Source organism: Phaethon lepturus, unplaced genomic scaffold (genome assembly GCF_000687285.1).
Source record: "Phaethon lepturus isolate BGI_N335 unplaced genomic scaffold, ASM68728v1 scaffold3481, whole genome shotgun sequence".
NCBI classification, from domain to species: domain Eukaryota; kingdom Metazoa; phylum Chordata; class Aves; order Phaethontiformes; family Phaethontidae; genus Phaethon; species Phaethon lepturus.
Genome location: NW_010518285.1, coordinates 39,078 through 53,208, shown reverse-complemented (window position 1 = coordinate 53,208; position 14,131 = coordinate 39,078). Strand labels below are relative to the sequence as shown.

Genomic DNA, 14,131 nt, shown 5'->3' with positions numbered 1-14,131 from the left:
CCTTTTATAGCTTCAGTTTTCTTAATACAGTTAATTTTTCTTTTCCTCATGGACACCTTTTAATTTGGTGCAGGGAGTTGTTTTAATTTTATGTGTATGTTCATTCATCTCTTTCTAAGTAGTTATGTACTTACTCTGAATACTTTCAGTTTCAAAGTAAAAAATGTTACCAATCAGAGCATTCTAGTTTAAGTGAAAATTAGTTCTTGACTCATGAAAGGGTTGGTTTATTGTTTTGTTTTGTTTTTAAACTTTCCTATCCGGTACAGGTAATTGAGAACTTTTTTTTTTTTAGTATTTGATGGTTTTTGTCTTAAGTTCTTTTTTAACATGTCTTTGTGAACACTGAACAGAGGAAACCGACTGTCCTGCCTTTACTAAAAACTGATATATAAAAACTGTTTACATGTAGATTTCTTCTTTAAATTATAATTAACATTCATAACTATTTCTGCAAATGCTTTGCATACTGTTTCCTCTAAAAGCCAAGTTCTCAAGATGCTTGAAGTACTCATATTTCGTTATCAAATTTGGCAGCTGAGTATCAGTCTGACTTTAAATCCCTTAAACCAACAACAGAAAACAAACAAACAAAAAAACCAACAAACAAACAAAAACAAGAAAAGAAAAACTGTATTTTCTTTCCCTCCCTCAGTATCCAACAGAACCACCGGATTGCCTTGTGGATTTTCCTGTTCAGTTTGCTATTTCTTGGATGCCACAGGTAAAATACTGTACTATGCATCTTTTTTTAATAACTGAGATACATATACAATATGTAGGTGATAATGAGGGGTTGGACTCTATTTTTTAACTCCAACTTTTTTCCCTGTGTGCATTTTACTTGTATACATGCTTACATAAATGTAGTAATACTGAACTCCATATTTCTTGTGATAATGTTTTAAATATTTTCCTTGCCATATAGATATACCTTGCATGTTTTATGCTTTGCACTCATACTGGCTGTTTTTTTTCTTAAGCTGTTCATATGGCTGAAATATCTTTAGGAATGATATTGGGAAAATACATGCATGAGAAACAACTGTCATATAGAAAAGCAGCACCCTCTAAAGCTGACAGACATTTAAAAAAAGGCCATCTTCCAGTTTGTTATCCTATATAGTTTTCATAACATAATAAAACTTTTTCCGTTACAAGCAAAGGAACAGGAAAGTACTTGATAGAATTCTGATTTCATAGTTTAACTGATACTGTTAATATAAAGAACCAAGAGCCATTCTTTTTTTAGTCTCTCTTGCATTATTTCATGTATCTTTTTTCCTTAATAGAGCATGTGTACTTGATTAAATGGATTTAAATGTGAGCACTTAATGTAAGTTAATTTGAATTATCTCTAGAATGTAGTTTATGTTTAACTTCATTTAATTCAGGAAAATAGATTTTTACATAAACGATAGCGTTTCATAACTTTAAATCTCACAATGATTTTTATCCATCAATAAAGCCTGTCTTTATGGTACTAAATTTATGTAGGGAACATGGCTGAAAGGTTGCATTAGAATGATTTTAAGATGGGCATATAATTCTGACTGCAAAGCTCTAGGTTTTGTATGTCAGCTCAGATCCTTCAATACGAGAGGTAGAGGAAATAAGTGCAAGAATGGACCATTGCAAATGAAAAAATATATTTAGTTTCACATGTAATTTTAGGTTTTGATTCTCTGGTATGGTTTGACACAATTTAAACAGATGTTGTTTTTCCCTTAAATTATACTGGCTTCCATATACTGCAGGCAGGATTTCAAGTACTGTTTCTATCCTCAAACTTTATACATACTTTTAATAGTATTTTATTAATTTTGCAGCCTTACAATATATGTTGCCTCAGATTAACAACATTTCAAACATCCTTGGCAGTCATTGTTTCTCTGTGTTTACTGCTAGTACTTTTAAAGCTACTAGCTGGATTTCTGTTTTAATAAGATGTCTTGAAAAAACATGATATGAAGCAGCCTTCTTTGACAAGTTAAAGATGGGAGCGAATATATTAATATTGACACCACAAGCAAGCAAAAATCTGATGTTAAAAATATGCCATTCTGATGCTTGAGATCTTAAAGTCTTTTTACAGTTAGAATTACTTATGGACTATTTGAAAACATGAACAATAGGTGTTTGTATATAACTGAAGACCCTGTTTTGAAATCGTGAGATACTAATTCTAGCTGCAGGTAGGCTGCTATAATACTCAACCAAATACCAGCAACCTGTGCACTGTCCTGATAGAAATGCTTTAGCTGAACAGTCTTTTTTGAAACTTAACATTATCTGTGTGGGTGATACGAACCTAACACTTCTGGAAAAAAATGTGTGTAGTAATTGTGTAAGTTCAGTTTATTTTCAAAATGCACGGAAATCATTGCAGTGAGCAGTCTTCACGCTACGGTTAAGCTTAGATAATGCTGAAACACTGCTGGTAGCGAATTTAGCAGGTCCGCAAGTGGTTGAAAATTGTGGTTCCTAAAAGGGAAAAAGAACATGCTATACTTTGTTTCTAGTAAAATAGCATGAAGTTTTGATACTGATAGGTCTTAAATTTTAATATTTGTTTGTCATCTTTAATGTAAAAACTGACAAGGTTTAACTAAAATTATGCAACAGAATTTAAACTCCTATGAAAGAAAATATAAATAGATTTCAGATAATTGATTTACTATTTCAGTGTTTTTGTTGTGGACTTTAAACTTGAGGGGTTGTTGGGTGACTGGTTCCACACACACACACCCCCCCCCGCCGTATAATAATAGACATGGCTTTATGGCATCCATATTAAAAATGGGTAATTTTCCTTATGGTCCCTGTCTTCCTGCTGGGTTGATAATGTTTTGATGTATTTTTCTTTTGCTCTGATGAGAGGTCTGCTGCTGCTGCTCTGACATATTCATTTGGATGAATAATTATAACTTGCACAATGTCAAGCTGAAGATGGTAGGGTTTTGTGCGTCATGACAAGCCTAGTAGCCAGTGCAGGTGTCTCACAGCATGATCAGCAACAGCCAGTGTATTCTGGCTCAGAGGAGACATTTTAGAGTAGTAAGAAATCAGCACCAAGGGCAATGCTGCTGCTGCTAGTTAGAAGTGCCAAATAAATGCAGAGTGCTTCTCAATGACAAGTGCAAGAACATCTTATTTCAGTTATATTCTTTTTCTAAATAACCAGATAAATGTGCTGTCTCCACATTTTAGCATAGACTGTAAGCATCGTTCTGCAATTTCAGTGCATCTATGTTCTGCTGCCCTCACATCAGGGTATTGTTTCTATACTGACCACTGCCCACCTGGTTGACTACATGAAGGTCATGAGAGTGGAAATTAATGACTAATGAGGTCATGCAGCCAGCCAACAATGAAACAGTAATACAAGATTTAGAAGGTATAGTGGTATGAATGAGATTATTCTTCCTTTATTTTGATGAAAACACAATAAAATGCATCATAATATTGCTTTTTCTTTGCAAAGGAGCTTCACAGACACTAGCTTTATATGCAGCTATAAATACAAAAAATGGAGATTGCTGACAAGACAATTTATAAAGATTTCAGGGCGTTCTGTCTCTGATTTGTGCTAAGGATGGGGAAAATTGTTAAACTACTGTTTGTGAGAAATAAACTGTTTCCAAACAAATCTAAAGAATCATAAATTATTTAGGTGATCCAGGTGATCCCTTTTCCATCCAACAACTGTTCACTTTATTAAGTTGTATTCTATCAGTGAATTCATAAAGGACAAGGAGGTAACAGCACCTATAGTTTAGGCTACTTTACCTTTTCCATTAGGAGGCTTTGCAGTTGTTCTTAATTTTGGATAAGGAAATTTTGTGTTAGGAAGAATTTTAGGGGGAAAAAAATCTCAGACCAAAGATCACATTTTTAACTTCTCTTTAATAAATTTTAATAAATTGTGCTGTATTTACCTGAATTAGAATATTCTTACTACCATTTGATGACTATTTAGTTTATCCAGGATTTGGAGCAGGTGTTTGAAATGTGGCAGAATAGGCATATAGGCATATAGCGCTTCTTAACAGCTACAGAAGGTCTTAATGGATTTTATGGCAGGTGCAGACTCCAGACTTTCTTTTTATTCTTCCCAGTCTCTATGGCTCTAGAAATAAGAACCAAGAGTAGAATGGCTTTTTTTCCACTCCTTCTTATTCCTTTAATTGAAGGAAACAGTGTATGGGCAATAGGTGTAAACTTGGGGAAGTGTTTGAATAGGAATAAAGTTCAAAAAAAAAAAAGAGGGAAAGAATTGGCAGGAGGAGCTACCAGTGATGAGATGGAGATGGGAGTGCAGAGGATAGAAATGGAAACAAAAATGTTGTGAAACTATGTGAGACTCTTTCCTGGTAGCAGAGAAGGGTATGTTCCCCTCAAAAACAGATAGGTCCAGAATATCTGATTTTCACCGACCAAATTAAGTGCTTCGTCTCCTACCAGTTGTTGAAATGAATGGAGGATACATACAGTCTGGTAGCACAAAGGTAATATTTGGGTCAAAGTTTTCTGAAATTGCTGGGAATCATCAAAGTTGATATGTTTACATGTCAGTTTTCTTGTAACATAAGCAATTTAACCCAGTCTCTACAAACACCTGTTTTCAGAAGTTAAGATCACAGAATCATGGTGCTCCAAATTAACATTAAATTGCTGTTCAGTCCAAAGGACTGTTGGTATAGCTTGTGTCAGTATGTAACAGATTTTTGCCTTGTAGAGCCTTGAGGCTGAATATACGTGTTGTTGAGAGAGAAAACTGTCTGCTGAGGGTCACTTACAGTGCCTTTTCACAAGTCATCACTAGTTGTATTCTTTGTTTTCTACACTCACAACTAGAAATTTGAAAAATCTGGAGAAGCGTTCAGTGTTTAAAGTTATGACTGTGGTCAGAGGAGGTGATGCTCTAATAAAGACAGTCCTCTTAAAGCCAGGTGAAGGGATCTCAAGCTGAGTATTCCAAACTAACATTTTCTTAGCCTCTTATTTTTCCATATGAAAACTCAGGATGAGGCCATCTAATCTGAAAATGCGTTTTGATGATAAACCCAATGATGTTTTTGGGCTGCTGAGTTTCTGTGGTGGTCGCTATAGAGAGCTGATGGGAATGGGATCATTAAATCATGCAGCATATCTCTGTCAAAAATTTACCAAGCTCCCACTCGAAAGTAATGAGGTGTCCTGGGACTGTAAGGCTTTTACAAGACTTCAGTGCTCATGGTTGATGGGTCCTTCAACCAGCCCTAGCTCCAGGTATCTTCTACAGCTACCATAGTGTAGGTAGTAGTAGTTAATTATAATGTCTCCTCTTATGCTGTTTTGCTAGTCTAAACCAGTAAAACTTTTTTGACCTTGCCTAATGGTAGACTCTCCATTCCACATCTTAGAACCTCCTTTGTCCCAGATATGGTTGGTTTACTTGAGAAGGTCTGGTCAGAATCATACACAGTGTCTCGGCTTGGACCACACCCTCGCTAGTGCCATCTGCACTGACTTTAATAATGCCCAGTCAGCCTAGGGATGAGGAGCACAGCTGTAGAGGGATCACTTTCCAGCCAGTGCAATAGATCTCAGTCACCCCATAGAGGGGGAAAAAATAGTAGTATGTGATCAAATTAGAAAAGACTGTGACATCCACTTGCACAAATACCTGCATTAAGGTTTTGTGACTATTCCAGCTCTAATATTTCCTTACCTCTGCTAGCCAGTCATTACTGCTCGTATGGGCCGCTGATTTCAGTGTCCTCAGTGGTTAGAAATAAAATGCAAGGTTTACATTATATATTAAAAATAACTTCATTTTGTTTTAAGCTGTTGTGAAAGATTAAACTGCCAGAATGTTCTTTGTTTTTATAACGGATGTTTTGCCTGATGAGCATAGAAACCGAACAGATACAGGATGGAGTAACCAGTTTGGTTTTGCTAGTGCTTTTTAGAGTCAGGGCAACCAGTGATGATATTCTGAATTATGTATGTCTTATTTTCCAAAGAATACTTGCCATGTTTTATACAAATTCTAGTGCATTTGTACAAAGGTGACCAAGAAACAAAGAGTTTGAGCTGTTTGACATTACTAACGACTATCTTGGTGTGCTGTAGACCAAAAAAAGAGCATGATGGCAGTCGTCTTTTAAAAGTGTCATGATAGCAGTCTTTTTTTAAAAGTGTTGGGTAATGACCAAAAATTAGTTGGTTAATCAAATAAAAAGGAATGTTACAGTTTTCATAGTTTGCGTGACAAGCATGTGATGTATTTAAATAGCTATAGATGCATTTATGTATATAGCAGGAGACAGCTGGCAACATCAATGAAGCATGCAAATAAGATCAAATGAACAGTGCACTAAAAAAAAAAGATTTAACTACCTTTTTAAGGAACATCATTGAAAAATTACAATTAGTATTAAAATTAATTGGATTTTAAAACTTATCTGTGGGTTATAATCCCTTGATGTTTCTTTTTTCTAGTGAAACCCTTTGAATTCCCAGAAGATAAAGATAAAAATGATTATTAGAGGATTTATCTGTATGTGATACAGAAAAATGTAAAAAATCAAAATGGAAAGCAACTGTTGCAAGTACCAGAAAATTATGCTATTAATTTAAGTGTCATCAGAGCACAAAAGATCATATTTCAGGACTGTGTGGAAATTATTAAAATACTGGAAATAATAGTACTTAAGATGAAGATATTATACTCTAAGATGTGGTTAAGTGACTGACACTATTATATCACTTCAGGTATTATAGAAGTAACAAAATGCTTTTAAAGATAATAAGCGTTACATTTTGAGATTGGCAGTATTCACACTTTTCTGCTTAAGTGCTTTCCTACTTTAATATAATTTAATAACAGCAGGAAAAAATGTAGCATTTTATTTCTAAGCTACACCGTTTCTTTCTAAAGTATGCATGCATAAAATATAAAAACTTATTAGATATAAAAATCATATTTCTTCATCTGAGAATGTTCATATAATTTGCTGCTTTTTGTCCAGTGAGCAAGGGAGAACACAATGACTAAAGATTAAAGGAAATCATTCCATGGGTATTGTGTGTTATTTATAGAAAAATACCTCTTTAAGAACTGAACGTTTAATTTGCCTTTTCTTTTTGACCACAAGAATTTGTTCCCAGGCCAAAAGATACCTGAAATCTGGCCCTTGTTATATCTGTGTTGTTTTTCAAAACATACTTTACCATCTCTTTATCTGAATTGAGTAAGTCTTATCAGTTCTCTCCTATCCTCCTTGCTCTTTACTCGCGCATTTGATTGTTCAGTTGTGTTCTGTGTAAACGTTTTCAAAATATCCTTTGGTGCTCCCAAATGATCCCTCATTTTCTACTCTTGAGTTTCCCACTACCAAACAATTTGAGAAAACGAGTTATGGGGGGAAAGTTTGTCTCCAAAACAATTCCCCCCACCGTTGATCTCTCTTCGCTGCCACCTTTTGTCTAGTTTCTTGATGCCTTCACTTCATCACTCCCCAGGAAGCCACGTTCTGACGGCTCCTTGTTCTCCTACTGGTCTCTTCATAACACGTCCCAGTTCTTCCACCAATTCCATCTCACGTCAGGCTCAAAACCCCTATGGGGTTTTCTGTTGCTCCAAATAGAACTCCTCTCTCTCCTCCTCGCACATTCTTCATCTCCTTTCGCTTCCCTAAATTCATGGGTTTTCATCTGGGCATCTGCGTTTGGAAAGGCGCTAAGGTGGCTGCCGGGTGTTTTTTCTACTTGAAGAAGCCTTTCCTCTTAGAAAGAGTTATTTATTTTGTGCTCACTGACGGTTTAAAACAGACTTCTCTTGCATTGCTGTTCTGTATATTGTCCTGTATAATGAAAGATTTTTCTGATTCCATCTAATCCACTCTCAAATATTGAAATCCCTTGAGTGTAATCCTCTGATTATTAGATGGTTTCTCCTTCTCCTCCCATGTTTACATGGCTTGAAATCTAATGTTAAGTACCTGTTTTTATACTGCTTAATTTGCAGAGAATTGTGACATTGTTAGGCTATATTTCCTAGAGTCTTTAAAAAATAAACAAGCTATTTTAGTTATGTGGGTGTTTCTGTGTATTTATATTTGGTACCACTGCCATGATGCTCAGCTGAAGTAGAGAGAAAATACCAGAACGTTAGAAGTTTAATAGTAGCTAATGATGATTTTTACTTTAATTTTACAGTAGTTTGTTACACATCACAATGCAAATTAATAGTTATCAGTTTTCAGAAAGGTTTTCTGAAAAAGAGCATAAAACACTATCAAATCCAGGTATGATGATGCATGTTAGAACTACCGGGATTAGAGAATTGACGCTGTCCTCAGGGTACAGATATTCTTTGTGTTACTTCAACTAAAACAACTGTGAGGTTTAACATTTTATGCTGCCACGATGCACCTGGATACATACTGGATTTTAACACTTAAGTTACTTACAGTTTGTTTTTTAAATATGGAAACTATATGAAATTTGTTTAAATTTCTTCTTTTCTTAGAACTCCTTAATTGACATTTATAACCAGTTCCTGGTGGCATTAGAATCGCTGAAAGAATTCTGGGATACCATGGATGAAATTGATGGGAAGACATGGGTGCTTGAGCCAGAAAATCCCACCCGGAGCGCTACAGCAAGAAGAATTGCAATAGGTACGAAAAGGTTTGAAGGAATACAACGGGTTTGAGAAGTAAAACTGGGGGTGCTGCTTTGCTTTGCTCATCTAATCAGATGGTGCCTGTTAGAGTTAGGAAAATGAAAGGTAGCAGTTAAAACCAGCAAGACACAACTCTCCTATTTTGTGTATTGAACAAAATAACCTTCCACAGAATACTGAACATGTTGAGGAAATTAATTGCAACTTAACTGTGCTACCTAAAATGAAAGTTTCTGCGGGAAAATACTGCGTATTTTTTTAAATTATGAACATAGAATCATAGAATCATGAAGGTTGGAAAAGACCTCTAAGATCATCAAGTGCAACCATCAACCCAACACCACCATATGCCCACTAAACCATGTCCCGAAAACATATAACTGTCAAAAACTGAGGACTTGCATGATAACTCTAGAAAAATCTGTATATGTAAAAAAAAAAAAAAAAAAAATCAGCTTAGATGAAGCCCTTATCTCATTCACAAATTTCAAGTTTATGAACAGACCATAACTTTAGACTGCTCCTGTCCTGGAAGAGTGGAGGGAGTATCAGAGTGCAGTTGAAAAGGGGGTTAAAAGAGGCAGGCGGAAAGGACAAAGAAATAAGAGAAGAGAGGAGATTAGAGGCTGACACTGTTAAAGCATCCCAAAAAGTACCTTAACTCATATGCTGATGTCTGGCATTTTAAGGTCTTAATATATTTAGGATAAAGGGGTCTTGTAATTGCAAAGGAGAAACCTGCCACTGTCCGTCAGAGGTTAGAAATACAGGGGGGAAATGTTATCTTTGAAAGAAGAGTTCTGATTTTTAGCTTAAGTCCAAAATATCAATAGCATATTGTAGAAATCTGAGAACATACAATGGACCAAAGTAGACCTAAGTCGTCCCCGAAACCTGCGGAAAGACAGACTGCCTGCAGCATGAAGAAGGAAAGGAGCTAGTGGGGTGCTGAGGCTGCTCCTTCACTGGGGTGGAGGGAAGGACAGAAAAAGTTCAGCAGCTGGCTAAAATGACATGGGTCGGACACCACTTCTTTGTGTGAGTGGGTGTGTGTGGGCAGTCAGGGTGGCTTTGTCTTGGTTCTGCTGTACTTTGACACAGACCAATAAAAAGGAAAGAAAAGCCTCAAAAAGCGCCTCGTGTTAGATCAATGGAGGGCAGCACAAGGCTTTGAGCCTTTTGTGGTCGGCCACAGACAATCTCCAGTTATGGCTAAACTTTGATTTCATTCATTCCAATTTCTTCAAGGAGGGTAAGCCTAACGTGCATCTTAATCACAAAACATGTTGGGTTTCACCTGTTTTTATTCAGAAGAGAATTTACTGTGAGGGTATTAACCTGGATCCAGAACATTTTTGAGCTGCTTACCCCTTATGCATAGCAGACCTTATAAGGATGATGGGGTATCTTATAAAAGAAAAATATTTGCTATTTCAAAAGTACTGTTCGCTCAGTCCAGCAGAATGCTGTGGAGGGGACTGACTTCTGCTGCTTAATATTGTCTTTGTGCTTCTGGTTTTGACTATAAAAGATAATGAGGAATTAATAACAATTACATCTCTACTACCTTTAAAACTTCACTAAGATTTCAAATGGATTATGTCACCTAGCTTGAGTTTGATTATTCAGGAATTAGTCTAAGTGATAAGGTTAAGACTAGTCTAAAAGAAATGCAAGACTGGCAGGTTTTTTTAATCAGTTGCTACTCTTAAGTAGAGTCCAGTGAAAGTTAAATATTTGATATATACCGGTATTTTGTACAATTAATTTGGATACCTACCAACTTTTTTATTATTTATTGTAACGGAAAACTAACCAACTTAAAGCTGCTTTTTAAAAAAAAAAAAAGTCATGTTTCAGTTTTCAAATACTTGACTGCAAAGAAAAGCTTCCCCTATGGCTTACATGTTTTTTCATTATAGGGAACAACGTCTCTGTGAATGTAGAGGTAGACCCTCGGCATCCAAACGTGCTCCCCGAGTGTTATTTTCTTGGAGCGGATCATGGTAAGGCAGTGGATGTGCACGTCTGTTTCTCTTCTAGAATCTGATCTCTGGTGAGCAGATACCAGTGTAAGCTGTGTCAGACTACTGGGGAAAACTTTACTTAAGCAGAGCCAGGAATTAAGCTGAGTATGTGCATAGGAGAGTTTTACACAGTAGATGCTGGGCTTTTTAACAGCCTAAATCCATAGCATGCTGGTTTGCTCTGCGAGTGATGCTTTTTTCCAGTGCCTTCGGAGCGCAGTTTAGAGGGAACCCTGTGTCCTACAGATGATTACCCAATCCTGTTTATATTTTAATATAATTGGGGGGGGGGGGGGGGATTTAAATTTACTACCTCTGTCCTAATAGTGGTTGGAAATATTTAAGCCTTTTCTTCCATGTCCCACAGCTTTTTTCCAACTCTTTAAGGTAACTACAATCCTATCTTCAACAGTATTTTAAATGTTAGCGTAATAAATTCCCCAAACCAACAAGTAAGAGCAGTCATTGACTTTAAAGTACTTAACTACTTAAAAAACCCTCAACTCATGCCTTCCCCTTCAGTGCTGAAATATGAGGGGTTAAACCGGGGTGGGGGGAGGCGAAGCGGAGCCTGGGGGTGATGTAATTATTTATGCACATTGTTTGCAGTGGTTAACCCTTTGAGAAGTAAGCTGAACAATGACATGCACTTATGGTAAGCATCTTTAATCATATAGGTTTGATACTGAAATGGTATTTGCCATTCCTAGAGTTGACTCTTTTCCTCCCTCTCTCCCACCTGCAGGGATCCAGAAATCAGTTTACTGCAAAACTTGAAAGACCTCTTAGAAATTGATTTTCCATCCCGTGCTGTGTTAGAGAAAAGTGTGAGTTGCTTTTTGTTAATGCTCAGTCGTTATTTCTCAATAGGTAAAATTTAAACGGTCACTGCATAACTGCCAGCAAATTAAGAGACTTGGAAGGGAGTTAATTGGATTAATATATTGTCAAAAGGACTTCTGAACTTCAAGCAACAGTTGTCAGAGCTTGTTAGCCTTTGATTGGAGGTGCGCACTTTCCTGCGGCCTTCATAGCAGTAAGGCGATTGAAAGAGGAAGTTCCAGAGTAGCTAATGAGATGTGGAAAATCCAAACATTCTGTTATGGATGTTGATGACTTAAGTTCTAATTAGGTAGAGCTGCTTAGAGGGGACAAGAGGCCATCCAAATACTGGTGCATTTCAAACCAACTTGGAATTAATTTTTGACAATGCTGTAGTGCTGGATTACTAGCTTTGCTTCCACTTGTGAAATTTTTAAATTAGTATCTGACTGTGAGGTCTGTGCCTGATTGTACAAATGTAATGACAAATCGTTGCATTTAATAGAAAAGAAAGAGTGGGGCCCAAGAGTATGAAAACGCTTGTCAAACGAGACGTAATTCAGTGAGAGGACAAACTATAACCTGCCAGAGTCTTGTATGTCTGGCAACTAATCTCACTCTTTACACCATAGTGGTGTAAATGTATATATATTGAAGGCAAAAACAGGTAGTAATTCTGAGTAACAAAAAATGCAAAGGCAAATAGATGAACACCTTTTCTGTGTTACCAGCCCTGTTTCTTCCTTTCAGTCGTACCATAAACTAAAGCACGTTGTGTTTTAAGGATTTTGCTAAGGACTGTGGAATCTGCTATGCCTATCGCCTCGATGGCACGACCCCAGATCAAGTGTGCGATGACCCCCGATGTGGACAACCTTTTCACCAGGCTTGCCTGTATGAGGTAAAGCATTTAACTCAGAGATTCTAGAAAATAAGCATTGCCCACTTAAATTTCAGATGAAGTGAAGTCCTTTAAGGAGTGCAACAACTGTCACTGTGCTTCCTCTTCTCTTCTAACTCGCAGTTCATAAATAAGCTCTCTGCAGAAGGGAACCTGCCCCACTTTGTGGTTGCACAGACTCTGACTTGACATGTGCCATGTTGACCAAATGAACTTAAATTTGATATGGAACAAATATGAATTTTAATCCACATGCTTTTGTTGCAGTGGCTGCAAGGTCTTGCTTCTAGCAGACAAAGTTTTAATGTCATCTTTGGTGAATGTCCGTATTGTAATAAGGTAAGGAAATCTAATGAAAATGAGTGATTCAACTAAACAGTGTGCGGTAGCTTAAATAAAGGCAAAAACTGTTAACAAAGTCATCTTAAAACTGAATTTTGTGGCCGCTGTCTTCCCTTTACCTGTTGGGATAAAGAAAGGGAAACTCATGCATTTAATGCACCAGTATTTAACGAAAGGTTTTCTGAAATAGGATGAAGACAGGTAACACACCAGTTACCAACATACTAGTGGGAGAGTAATTAAATATCACGCCCCATTGTATTTCATGATACTTTTTTAATGTTGCTGTAGCAAAGGTCCAGTTTCAAAAAAAAAGAAAAAATAATCCCAACATTTGTAACACAAAACAGCCTTGTAAAAACAGTTTACTGCATACATAACTATTGAGTGCAGATTTGGAAAGTTTAAGAGACCTTGCCTGTAAAAGAGATGTACTGACAGTATTATTTTAAAAAATCTTTTTCAAGCCCCTGACACTGAAATCTTCAGTGAGGAAACTCTGAGAAAAAACTGCATAACGGGAACTCTGCTGCACTTACACTGAAGACACTGAAACAGTGACATCAAAGAAAATACAAGGAAAGTAATATTAGTAGCAGAAGTACAAGTATAGCTACACTGTATGGGTATGTTTCATCAGCAAATGCCAGCCTAAATAGAACAGGTACAGACGGACTGGTGATGTCAGAACCAGGTTCTTGCAACAGTAGTGGATGATCTGCAGTTACGAGCTGATGGTGTTGCTTTTTGGATTCTGAGAATATTGCTTGGGGGTCGAATGGTGGTAATCCTCTTGCAGTGTCTTCCTGCAGGGGGGGAAAAAAAGTTATAATAAACTTCAATATTGAATAATGAGATGTGAATCGGGAAGACAAAGATACCAAAGACAACATCTGGTGATTTAAGTTATCCCACAGAAAGCAATGCAATTCTCACAAATTCTTAACTCTGGAAGTTGCAGGTGTAAGTATAGTGTATATTCTGTGTACAACACTAGGTATGATTAAACACCTTCTAAAGAGACATACTCTATATTTAATTACTGGACAGCTGAAATTCTTCTGTATCTTTAACTTGTTTCTAAGACATGTTAATAGATTTAGTCTTTACAGTGTTCCTGCTAATAAAATTTGAGCCTGGAAACCCTAAGCATTACTTTGTATAAGTTTTTGCATTTCCTAGTGAAGCTAGAGTTCTCCTGATTCATCACAGACAGCATAAATATGCTAGTAGTGTGGGCTTTGGTCTGGGTGGTGGTTGGGGTTTTTTAGGTCTCCAGAAGCAGCATCATCCTTAGCTTACCTGTTTGATCTCTGTCTCTGAAAGGAATTCCCAACACTGTGATGTTGTTTCACACATAAGACT

At 36.7% G+C, this 14,131-nt stretch overlaps 2 protein-coding genes across 2 annotated transcripts in view; one reads left to right on the top strand and one right to left on the bottom strand.

Annotated features, from left to right (window-relative positions):
* The window catches only part of FANCL (Fanconi anemia, complementation group L), a 30,408-nt gene extending 17,139 nt beyond the window's left edge, over positions 1-13,269 (top strand). Inside the window, exons 7-14 of the mRNA XM_010296652.1 lie at positions 656-724; positions 8,519-8,669; positions 10,597-10,680; positions 11,311-11,356; positions 11,447-11,528; positions 12,308-12,424; positions 12,692-12,763; positions 13,234-13,269. Coding sequence (XP_010294954.1) covers positions 656-724; positions 8,519-8,669; positions 10,597-10,680; positions 11,311-11,356; positions 11,447-11,528; positions 12,308-12,424; positions 12,692-12,763; positions 13,234-13,269 — 657 coding nt within the window. The remainder of the gene's footprint in view (positions 1-655; positions 725-8,518; positions 8,670-10,596; positions 10,681-11,310; positions 11,357-11,446; positions 11,529-12,307; positions 12,425-12,691; positions 12,764-13,233) is intronic.
* A 60-nt stretch (positions 13,270-13,329) lies between these two features.
* The window catches only part of VRK2 (vaccinia related kinase 2), a 34,167-nt gene continuing 33,365 nt past the window's right edge, over positions 13,330-14,131 (bottom strand). The window contains exon 12 of the mRNA XM_010296650.1: positions 13,330-13,572. Coding sequence (XP_010294952.1) covers positions 13,330-13,572 — 243 coding nt within the window. The remainder of the gene's footprint in view (positions 13,573-14,131) is intronic.